This window comes from Capsicum annuum, chromosome 8 (assembly GCF_002878395.1).
Source record: "Capsicum annuum cultivar UCD-10X-F1 chromosome 8, UCD10Xv1.1, whole genome shotgun sequence".
Classification (NCBI taxonomy): Eukaryota; Viridiplantae; Streptophyta; class Magnoliopsida; order Solanales; family Solanaceae; genus Capsicum; species Capsicum annuum.
The window spans coordinates 450,511-463,133 of NC_061118.1; the positions used below are offsets into that span (position 1 = coordinate 450,511).

Sequence of the window (12,623 nt, forward strand, 5' to 3'; positions counted from 1 at the left end):
AACACGAAATCTTCTATATCAGTTGCATGTTTTTGGTGGACTAAATTATGCTTTAAATGAAAGATTTAGCTTAATGTATTATGGCTCAGAAATCATGACTTGCAAGTTTTGATATGACGATACCAATTCAGACCAATGCCATATCAGACTCAGACTAATAGACATTTCAGATTATCATGATTTTAGATATTCAGAATGTTGCATGTACAGAAAAGGTTAAAAATGGGCATACAAAGATGTTAGGTGGTTCCCTAAAGAGGGCTTGATTTCAAGCAACTCATTGCCTAAAATCGTGGTTTGCCAACCCAGGTATATTATTATACGCTGACTTAAGTGTCGTGTGGCATATCAGATTCAGGAACTCCAACCCTTGTAGCATACTCAGGTTGGGGGCTTCTCCGCCGAGTCAATGGAGGATTCCATATTACCCGTGGAATATCAGACTTGTAGGGGATACCACCTAACTCAGAAGTAATACACAGATCAGAGTTTGAGATTTACAGACAGGTTACATGTTTTTAGAAGATGCCCATGTGTTTTCAGAAACTGTTTTATGCATAATGTTTGATGAAAATTTGCTCTCACGTATTATATATATATATATATATATATTCAATTACTCTATTTTGGATTGCTTCGCATGCCAGTACATTTGTGCTGACCCCCCTCCTTCCAGGTTTTAAGACACAATCTAGGGGTCCAGATAAACAGTAGATATTTCAGATCGCAGAGCAGAGTGTGCAGGGGTGAGCCTTCTATATTCCAGAAGGTCTGTTTACTTTCAGATATTTGTCTTTAGTCATGTTTTGGTCTACTGGGGGCCTTGTCCCAGTTATTCAGATAGTATGTCAGTAGAGATTTTGCAGACTGTTGAGATGTTTATTAAATATTGTTGGGCATATTTTCAGGCCTTTAACTATTTTAAATTATTGACCATGTTTTCGTATTATTGTGTCTATTCCGTATTACTTTGATCATATGAATTATGTGCATGATTACCAGATAGACAGAGGGCGTTCCAAGCCTTCGAGTTCTGGAATGCTCATCACGGCCAGATCCGGTTTGAAACCATGTATTTAAGAATGAATTCTTTTTGAGAGCATAATTTTCGGTGAATTTCCTCTTATTATGAATTTTTCAGATTTCTCATAGCATATGAATTGTTTTTCAATGCATCCTTGAAAAGCAATTTATGAAATGATTGAACTCTTGTTATGATTTAAAGGTGGTTTTAAATCACTAAAGAGGGAATCTAGCATGAATGTTTAATTTTCATAATGCATGTAATGAAAGAGTGCATGGATTTGCTAAAGGCACTAAACCACCATATGTTGATGAAGTTTTTGCATAATTTTGACTTGAGTTTCGAAACACGAAATCTTCTATATCAGTTGCATGTTTTGGTGGTCTAAATCATGCTTTAAATGAAAGATTTAGTTTAATGTATTATGGCTCAGAAATCATGACTTGCAAGTCTTGGTATGACGATACCAATTCAGACCAATGCCATATCAAACTCAGACTAATAGACATTTTAGACTATCATGATTTTAGACATTCAGAATGTTGCATTTATAGAAAAGGTTAAAAATGGGCATATAGAGATGTTAGGTGGTTCCCTGAAGAGGGCTTGAGTTCAAGCAACTTATTGCCTAAAAACATGGTTTGCTGACCCGGGTATATGATTATACGCTGACTTAAGTGTCGTGTGGCGTATCAGATTCAGGAACTCCAACCCTTGCGGCATACTTGGATTGGAGGCTTCTCCGCCGAGTCAATGGCGGATTCAATATCGCCCGTGGAATATCAGACTTGTAGGGGATACTACCTAACTCAAAAGTAATACACAGATCAGAGTTTGAGATTTACAGACAGGTTACATGTTTTTAGATGGTACCCATGTGTTTTTCAGAAACTGTTTTATGCATAATGTTTGATGAACATTTGCTCTCACGTATTATATATATATATATATATGTTCAATTACTCTATTTTTGATTGCTTCGCGTGCTAATACTTTTGTGCTGACCCCCCCTCCCCCTCCTTCCAGGTTCTGAGGCACAGTCTAGGGGTCTAGCTAATCAGTAGATATTTTCAAATTGCAGACCGGATCTTGAAGTGGTGAACCTGCTATTATTCATATGGCCTAGTTATGTTAGACTTTTATCATTGGTTATGTTTTGGTCTACTGGGGGCCTTGTTCCAGTTTTCAGACAGTTTTTTTAGTTCAGAGTAGAGATTTTGTAGACTGAGTCAGATATTGTTATTCAGACACATTTTTCATTTTCAGTATTATGATCATGTTCAGATTGACCATGTTTCCGTTTTAGATTTCTATTTCCGCATTATCTTTTATTTTATGAATATTGTACATGATTACCAGATAGATAGAGGGCATTCCGGGCCTTCAGGGTTCGGGAATGCTCATCATGGACAGGGCCCCGGTTCGGGTCGTGAAAAACTACCCTACCCACCTACCCATATGACCCCCCTCCTCCTCACTATTTTTGGACACAAAGCAAAAAAAAAAAAAGAGGAGGCATATAATAAAAAATAAAAATAGAAGGGGGCACAGAGATATAGTTCCGAGGGGTTCCATCTCCATTTTTTCCCTTAAGAACACACTGATTATTCATCCACGCAGGACTCATCCTCACCAAATACACTCACCACTCTCTCACCATCACACACACGCACAGAGAGATTGAAAGGGAGAGAAGAGAAATTAAGAGAGACCGAGAGAGCCGAGAGAGATCAACGAGAGAGGACAGAAAATAGGTAAAAGCAGAGAAACTAGATCGAAAAACAAATTTCACGGTGAATTATCACCGGAAACCATATCATCAGCAAAATCCAATTCCCTCACCCCAAAAATCCGATCTGCGAACTTTCTCAGAGCATCGGCAACGGGGATCATCGCGAGAAAACGTTGAATCCAGCTTCATCGCCTACTCAAAGTTCCTAAACTAGAAATAAGAATCAGTCATAGCAGCGTCGGTGCTTCAATTTAGGCTTGGGATTAACTGACGGCCATCGAAAAATTTTGAGTTGGGCTCGGAATGGTTATTAGTCTCATATTTGAGCTGGTTCATCTGGGTTGAGGTTCGACGGGTGATTTTCGAATCCAGCTCTGTCTTTCAATTATGAAATTCAACACAAAAAGCTCATTTGAAGGTGCAATTCTACTCTTTCTCATTTTTATTTCACTATATATGATTGATGTCGTGATTCTTGTTGATTCGTGATAGGTTGATGATACGAATTTGGAGCGTGTTTGAGTTTTCTATAATTGTCGTGGCTTGATTGGTTGATTCTTATATTGAAATTGGTTAATTGATTGGGAATAAGTGGAACGGAATTGAAACTTGATAAAAAGGTGAATTTTAGTTTGTTTGATTCTTGGGTTGTTGTTCGACTTGAAACGAACGTTAATCGAAATTGATATTATCATGTTTTAGGTCAAGAGGGAATAGATAAATTCTAAGTTGGGTAGGCAAAAGTAGGGATTGTGTATGGTTGAATGATGTGAAATTTTGTTGAATAGTTTGATTTTCTCGCACTAAAAATGTATTCATTCGGTCGGGGAATGCCTCGAAGGATCTCTATTGATATATCCGGGGAATGCCCCAAAGTACCTTGTACTTGGAAGATGTTCGTGGTGAAGACTCGAGGCGTCGGGTGAAATAGTGAGGCGTAGTAAAGGATTAGTCTAGGGTAGAATAGATTTATATTTTCGCATTATTTGTTCCTGAACTGTATAATTTGAACTGGACATTATTCTGGTTTTGAATTTTTGTTTGATTTGTTTATTTGCTTGTTTTGCGTGTTCGTGTGGTTTATACATCCGTAATGTTAAATTAGCTGATACAATCTACCAAGCGACCGTGGTTGAACTACGGGATCGAGGAGTGCCTAACACCTTCCCCTCCGTCAACAGAATACCTTAGCCGGAATCTCTGTTCGCAAACCAGTTTAAAGAGTCAAAAACAGTTTTGAAAAAAGATTTTCAAAGGTGACTTGGCACACCCGATTATGCCAAGTGGCGACTATGAGTTTTGAATATAAAAGTCCTTTTTGAAATAAATTTTCATCTTTTGTCACTTTAATAATTAAAACCCTTTCAAACATAAAATATAATCTTTTTCGGGTTGAAAAAAAGGGATGTGACAATAAGCATGGTTAGCATATTGGATTTAAGCAATAATTATCTTAGTGGGACGATTAATACAACTTTTAATGCTGAAAACCGACTCAGCATCATTAACTTGTACGGGAATAAGCTGAAGGGGAAAGTTCCACCATCGTTGATCAATTGCAGATATTTGGAATTCCTTGATTTAGGAGACAATGAGTTGAATGACACATTTCCAAGTTTGTTGGGAGGCCTTCCTGGTTTGAAGATTTTAAGCTTCAGATCGAATAAGTTGCACGGCCCTATAAGTGATTCAAGGACAAACAACTCGTTTGCTCAAATTCGAGTAATAGATCTCTCATCCAATGGATTTAGTGGAAATTTACCAGTCAGCCTTTTTGAGAATTTTCAAGCTATGAAAATAATTGGAGAGAAAAGTAGAACACGAGAGTATGTTGCTGATTATTATCCTAGTAATTACGCGAATACTTTGATAGTTACAACAAAGGGACTGGATCTTGAACTTCCTCGTGTTTTGACCACAGAAGTAATTATCAATCTCTCAAGGAATAGATTTGAAGGTTATCTCCCAAGCATTATCGGAGATCTCGTTGGACTCCGTACGCTGAACCTATCTCATAATTGCTTGGAAGGTATTATACCAGCATTATTCCACCAATTATCCGTACTTGAATCGTTGGATCTGTCATCCAACTAAATAGGCAGTGAAATTCAACAGCAGCTTGCATCCCTCACATTTCTTGCATTCTTAAATCCCTCTCATAATCATCTTGTTGGATGCATTCCCAAAGGAAAACAGTTTGATACGTTTGAGAACAGAACAGAATGATGGGTTACGTGGATTGCCCTTCTCAAAAGATTATGGTGGCGATGATGGGGTACCGCAACCGACAACTCCAGTTGAGCTAGATGATGAAGAAGAAGGAGATTTGATCAGTTGGCAAGCGGTTCTCATGGGTTTCGGTTGTGGTCTTGTTATTGGACTGTCCATAATATACATAATGTTGTCAACTCACTATCCAGTTTGGTTTTCGAGGATGGTTGTAAAATTTGAACACAAAATTGATACGAGAATGAAAAGATATTAGTTGAAGCATATGTTGTGGTTTTTTTTTTTTTTTTGGTTTTGGCATTCCAACAGATTTTCAACTTTCCAGTAGGGATTTACCGGTCTATCTGTCCTCAATAACTAATTCTCGCTAACCACATTTCGTGTGGATCATCGAATCAATACCTTATATATTGTATTATGATCACCTCTTATAGTTAAAAAGTTCATAAAACTTTATTTTATCGAAAACAAGAAAGAATTTTAAATTAATGTCCGCCATAGAGATCAGCAGACTTCCCGCCCTAAAGAACAACTCATTAGCTAGCTTGACTAGTGATGGTGAGCCTATGAACTACAATTTGTACTTTTTCACTTATGAAATTTTATTTAATGTATAATTTATTAATTTGGATAGAACCAATAAATAAATTATTAAATCTTGAATCAATCGTTACTTTAAACGAGGGATCTTAAGTTTTCGATCCAACGAAAAAAAAGAATCACTAAGAAAGTTTTGCCAAGAAAGCCATAGCAGTATCCTTTTAGCTGATTCTGATTAGTCTAGAGAGACAACTAAACTATCGAGTAAGTAAGATAACTAAACTATCGAGGAGCCTTGGAGAAACCGGTTAATAAGTTGCTGCCATGCTAGTAGGAAGTCACGATTCAAGACGTGGAAACAGCCCCTTGCAAAATTTAAAGTGAGGCCCTTGTGGTCCAGCCCATACCAGGACCCCACGCATAGCGGGAACTTTAGTGCACTGAGTAGATGGAATGCAAATACAAGCTTTTATTTTCATAGTTTCTGATGTTTCACCTTATATTTTTACTACTACCTGTTGCTGTATTATTGTGTGTTTTGTTTTTCTGATTGTTGCTACTGCCTTACTTGACATTTTTCTTTGAACCGAGGATCTATTGGAAACAACCTCTCTACCTTCAAGGTTCTTTGAGCCGAGGATCTATTGGAAACATCCTCTCTACCTTCAAGGTAGGGTAAAGGTCTGTGTACACACGATTGTCAAGAATGGATCTTGGGCCTAACTCAACCTCAAAAGCTAGCTCAAGAGGTGAGGATTACCCAAGTCCATATAAGCAAACCACTAGTCCATGCCCCAACCAATGTGGGACTTTTACCCACTCTAACAATGATCCTCCCAGACCCAACCATAGGATTACACTGGGTTTCTTCTTGTTAACAACTGATATTTCATGAAGTGTTTGTTAGCCTTTGTGACTCAACCAAATTTTGGTTTCATTTGTTGATATGTAGAAATAACTAATTCTCGTTGACCACATTTTGTATGGATGATACGATTTAAATGGCCACCTTAGCTTTCAATGACATCACTCGAAGTCAATACGTGGGGCATCAAGCTTTGGTCACATTAAGGAAATGGGATCCTACATGGAGGGGACGATTTGAGTACACTAAAGAGCAATCTCACGTGTGAAAGATTGCTTGGAGCATTGAAGATTGAGGACTCACGGTTTTGGACCTTCATTAAGGGCATTTTGGTTGCTTAGCCTTGTCCAAGTAACACTTCATGACCACCCCTTTTCATTAAGGATATTGTGGTCATTTTGTTATGTAATAAGTTAGACTATAAATAGGTTCTATTAGTTCATTTGCTAGTTAGTTTATGAAAGATGAAAAATTAAAACACTTGAAATCCTCTCTCTTGAGAGTAGACCACCTTAGTATAGTCTTAGTATAGGGCTTGGAAAAGCCAATATTGTTCTTTGCTTGAAAACAGTGGATCTTGAGGTGAGTCGATTACCTTGGCGGTCACTGTAAGAGTGTGGTTTTGATTATTACATTCATTAGGGGTTAATGTTGAAATATACTTGGTTCTTAATCTTGTAATAATCTTGGTCTCACTATCTATCTTTTTATTATTTTGCAAATCCGTGTGTTTTTGTGTTTGTGATCTTGTATCCCTTTGTGTAGCTTGTTCTTCTCACGTTTTGTGGACTATTTTGGCATCTTGGTGGAATGATTTGTATCAATGGATCATCGAATCAATACTCTATATAAATTGTATTAAGATCACCTCATATTGATAAGAAGTTCAGAGAACATTTTTTGTTTTGAAAAAATAAGAAAGTACTAAATGATGTTCTCCCTTAGGACCCAACCTACTTCCCACCCGAAAGAACTGCTCATTAGCTAGCCGGACTAATGGAGTAAACCTATAACCTAAACTTTGTATTTAACTTATGAAATTTAATTTATTGACTAATTTATTAATTTTGATGGAACTAATATATAATTTATTTTTTCTTTTTTTGTAAACTGTGAAAAATTACCATAGACAAATCAAACATTTCCACCTAAAGAGCACTCCAAGAGAATTTAACACCATCTAAGAAGGGTGATAAGTCCCTCTTAGAGCCTCAGGAAAACAAAAAAACACTTTTCATCATTCACAGGGTATGTAGACTTTTGTGACTCTCAAAGTCAAAAGTCTATACATCATTTATTACTCTTCATTCTGGCCAACCAAACTTTTCTGAATTTTAGACTTTTGAGAGGTTTTTGCCCTAGTCTATACTCCAACTAATGTTCTTATACTCTTTTAATGAATCAGTGGTGTTAAGTATATGAACAACAGGTCATGTTTGGAGTCATAAATTGCCTTCCATTGGTAGGGTACATTTCTTGGAAAATTGATTCCATCAAACAAGTTGTTTCTTTTTTCCAATTCTTTACTAAAACGTCTTCGTCAGAGTCTTTCTCTCCCCTCTAAAAACAAAATTGATTATAATCAGAGTTAATAGTCCAAATGGCTACTCAACTATAATCATTTTACTTAGAGAGTCACTCAAGCAATTTAATTATTTTTTCGATTAAAATTTTTTTGTATGAATTTTTTATTAAAAACAAAAATTCTAAATCTAAAAAAATTACATAAAGCATAAGACTTTTTCAAGAATTCAAGGTCTAGGCCAATTGTCACTCTTAATATAGACTTTTCTTTGTCCTTTAAGAAACGGACAGTCTGTAGGGTCCAAAGAAAGTCTCCACTCCAAGTTCTAAACACGTTCTTGGAGAATTGGTTCTATCAAACTCGAGGTGTTTTTATTTTTCTTCCAATTCTTGACTTGAAATGTTTTCGTCAAAGTCTCTACACCAAAAAGCGTGATGTAGACGGTCTAATCTAATCCAAGCATTAATAACTATTTCCAAGGCTTCCCTTCACTTTCCTTTTTCCTATAAGAATTTATATTGATCAAATAATTGTTTCCTTCTGTTAGAGATCATATTTAAAGTGAATTTTTCTGTATTATGTAGGATAGTTATATCTCAAAATGATGGGTTACGTGGATTGCCCCTCTCAAAAGATTGTGGTGGCGATGATGGGGTACTGCAACCGACAACTCCAGTTGAGCTAGATGATGATGAAGAGGAAGAAGGAGATTTGATCAGTTGGCAAGCGGTTCTCATGGGTTTCAGTTGTGGTCTGGTTATTGGAATGTCAATAATATACATAATGTTGTCAACTCACTATCCAGTCTGGTTTTCGAGGATGGTTGTAAAATTTGAACATAAAATTGATTCGATAATGAAAAGATATTAGTGCGTAACTTCCAGGTATTCAACTTAAGAAGTTACAAACACAACAAAACTAGAAGCAAAATTTATGCCTAAAATTAACTTTACAAATATATATAAACTAGACAATGAAACTTTATTTTATCGAAAAACAAGAAAGAATTTCTAATTGATGTACGCCGTAGAGACCAGTCTACTTCCCGCCCGAAAGAACAACTCATTAGCTAGCTCGACTAGTGATGGTCAGCCTATGAACTACAATTTGTACTTTTCACTTATGAAATTTAATTTAATGTGTAATTTATTAATTTGGATAGAACCAATATTTAAATTATTAAATCTTGAATCAATCGTTACTTTAAACGAGGGATCTTAAGTTTTCTAGCCTTCTCAGCGATAACCTGCATTCGGATATAATAGCACTATAAGTGATACAAGATAAACAATGGAAACACAAAATAAACACTCAAAACAGTCCATAAGTTCAAGAGAATTGAGGACCCTTTGAGTGACCCCTCTCAGATTCAAGATCTACAACAAGAACACAATGTAATGAGGTGATAAAAACCTCTTTTCAGTGGACAAAAAACTAGATTAACAACACGATAATGAAGAACATGAAGAACAATAACAATATTATTAAGAACAACAAACACACAGCTACAAGAAACAAAGGGATAGATAGATAGACTGCACAAAGATGTAATCTTAAGAACCCAAGAGCCTATTCCACTCTTGGACCCTTAACACCACACACAATGATTCACCTATCTCTTACGTTGAAGCAAGAGGGACCTTGATCTCCCAAGCATCCAACGTTTCCAAGCTTGAATCCAACACGAGTGATTCCAAACTCAAGTAGATTTCCCTAGTTACTATGTTTCGGCCAAGAGGCCATTTTCTCAAGAGAGGATGTTTCAATTTTACAACTTTCAATATTCAATCAAAACTAATGAATAAAACCCTACATCATTCTATTTATAGTGTATTACAAATAATAGGTAAAATGACCAAAAGGTCCCTTTAATGAAATGTGATCAAGGGTGCCCTTGGAGTGCAAGTTTAGGGTCTGTTTTGGTGTGATCCAAGGCCTTCTCCATACTTCACTTGGACGCTTTATTGGACGGGTCCAACGCATTCTCACATCTGTGCATCCTCGTGGTCGTACCCGTATCAGTAAGGGATATGTCCAGTTTTTAGTATAGGAATAACCTCTTTGATTTTGAGTCCGTGGAGATTTCTAGTGGCGTCAAGTTGTTCTCCGCTACAATTTTTAATCCCAGCATAACAACTAGTAACTCGATTATGTTGTTAGCTGCATTAGGCATGTCCCTCATACATCCAATAACCCATTCTCTGATCTTTACTATTCATAATCTAAAGAAATTTGGGGAAATTTCTATCTGTGTATTTCTGGATCAATACTTATGTATATATACAAGTATCCTATGTAATTTCTATGTAAAAATAAAGAACAAATAAAAATAATTTGTACATTGTACTATACTAATTTGTCTGCTAGGAAACCTCCATAACATCCAGCTCATGTGTTTGACAACTGTTACTCTGTGATTTACGGCTGTGATTAAATCCATCATTTAACTTTGGTTGCCTTGTGATCTTGCCATTTGTCCTTCTTTTGTCTGCAATATCTGATAGATTCATAAGAGACTTTGACCACTGGTTCACTTCAACTCGATTCACTTCTTCACTTTGTTGAACCTTCATTTGTGTGTCTTCATTCTCAAAATTGATTAAACCATTAGGAAGACTATGAGAAAGATCTCTTTGAGTCTCAATATCCCTCCTCAAGTTGGAGGGGAGAGAAATGACTCCCAACTTGGAAAGAATCGAGCTGTGAGGTGGCCCTGAAAGGGCTTTAGTGAATAGATCTGCTAGTTGAGAAGAGGAAGGAATAAAAGACAAAGAAATCAAGCCAGAGAGGAATTGTTGTCGCACAAAATGACAGTCTAGTTCCACGTGCTTCGTTATTTCATGAAAAACTAGATTTCGGGCAATGTGTATAGCTGCCTTGCTATCAGAGTGTACCAGTACCGAAAAAGATGGGGTGATAGACAGATCTTCAAGAAGGCGGACTAACCAAGTAAGTTCAGCAATTACCCTCCTCATAGAACAATATTCAGATTCGGCGGAAGATAAAGAAATTGAGGCCTGTTTCTTGGACTTCCAAGAAATCAGAGCACCTCCTAGACTTATGAAGAATCCACTAACAGATCTTCGTGTTTCTTTACAGGAAGACCAATCAGCGTCGCAAAAGGTGATAAGAGAAAAAAATGGATCTGATGTAAAGAACAAACCTTGACCAAGATTGGCTCGAAGGTACCTTAAAACTCGAAGTGCCACAGTAAAATGATCTACACAGGGCTGTTGCATGTATTGAATTAAGGTAAGAACTGCAAAAGATAAATCCGGCCTTGTATGAGTCAGATAATTGAGTTTCCCGATCAAACGACGATAGACAGTAGGATCTGCAAGTAAATTTCCAGAAACTGCAGAAAGCTTCAAAGAAGGATCAAGGGGAGATGATACCACAGGTGAGTCACTACAATCAAACTCTTGTAATAGATCAGTGGCAAATTTTCTTTGACTAACAATCATCCTATGTTTTTCTCTCAAAACTTCCATCCCTAAGAAATAATGTAGATCACCAAGGTCCTTAATTCGAAATTCAGAGTTAAGAAATTGTTTCATAGCTGTAAACTCTGAGGGATCATTCCCGGTGATGAGAATGTCATCGACATAAACTACAATAATAGAGATGAGACCTCCTGATTTCTTAAAAAATAAAGAATAGTCATTCAATGAAGTTGTGTAACCATTGAATGTTAGGGCTCCTGCAAGCTTGGCATACCATTTCCTAGAGGCTTGCTTAAGCCCATATAAAGATTTCTTGAGTCTACAAACATGATTGGGAGTGGGAGCAGTCATACTTTCTAGGAACTTCATGTAGACCTCTTCTTGCAGGTCTCCATGAAGAAAGGCATTATTTACATCAAGTTGAGAAATAGTCCATCCTTGTTTAACTGCAATAGTGAAAAGACATCTGATTGTTGTCATTTTTACGACCAGGGAGAAAGTTTCATTATAGTCCACACCTTCCTTTTGGATGTCCCCTCTAATCACAAGTCTTGCCTTTAGTCGTTCAACAGAACCATCAGCATGTTGCTTCACTTTGTATACCCATTTACAGGGTAATGCTTTCCTACCAAATGGTAAAGTAACCACCTCCTATGTTTGGTTTTCCTCCAAGGCTGAAATTTTTTTAGCCATTGCTTTTCTCCATTCAGGGTCCAAAGATGCTTGTTTGAAACTTGTAGGTTCTACAATAATGGAAATAGAACTTAATAAATATTGATTTTGTAGGGAAAGTGCCCCAAAGGAAAAGGTGGAAGGGTAAGAAGGAGCAGTGAAATAGGCTTGAGAAACATTTGCCAAACAAACAAAATCATTTAAGTAAGATGGTTTCCTATGCTCCCTAGTGGACTGCCTAGGTTGAGGAACAGAGAAAGTAGGAGGAGAAGAATTAATAGGAAGATTTCCATGAGTCGAAGATTCAGAGGTAGAATAATTTGTAGCATTGGTAGTGGCCTCAGGGTAGGCATGGAAGAAAAAGTAGATGTGATGCTAGTGTTTGGTTCATCATTTGGTGAAATAAATGGAATGGGAAAAATAGGCGAGGACATTGGGGATGTGAGGAGAAAGGGAATATATGTTCAAAGAAACGAACATCCCTAGAAACAAATATCCTTTTGGTGTCTATCTCAAGCAATTTGTAACCCTTTTGTCCCTGTGGGTACCCTAAAATATATACATGTTGTAGCTCTAGGATCAAACTTACTTCT

General features: G+C 36.9%; 1 protein-coding gene across 1 annotated transcript; it reads left to right on the forward strand.

Moving 5' to 3' along the window:
- Positions 1–4,175: 4,175 nt before the first annotated feature.
- LOC124886523 (receptor-like protein Cf-9 homolog) lies at positions 4,176–8,785 on the forward strand. The gene is made up of 3 exons (XM_047395307.1): positions 4,176–4,817; positions 4,945–5,138; positions 8,500–8,785. The coding sequence occupies exons 1-3, from the start codon at positions 4,176–4,178 to the stop codon at positions 8,783–8,785; spliced, it is 1,122 nt and encodes a 373-aa protein (XP_047251263.1).
- Positions 8,786–12,623: the final 3,838 nt, after the last annotated feature.

Excerpts from the sequence above, each read along its gene's own strand:
- LOC124886523 (XM_047395307.1), top strand. The coding sequence starts at position 4,176 with ATGGTTAGCATATTGGATTTAAGCAATAATTATCTTAGTGGGACGATT. Across the intron at positions 4,818-4,944 it reads CATTATTCCACCAATTATCC|GAAAACAGTTTGATACGTTT; the intron begins GTACTTGAATCG and ends GCATTCCCAAAG. Across the intron at positions 5,139-8,499 it reads TGTGGTCTTGTTATTGGACT|GATAGTTATATCTCAAAATG; the intron begins GTCCATAATATA and ends TGTATTATGTAG.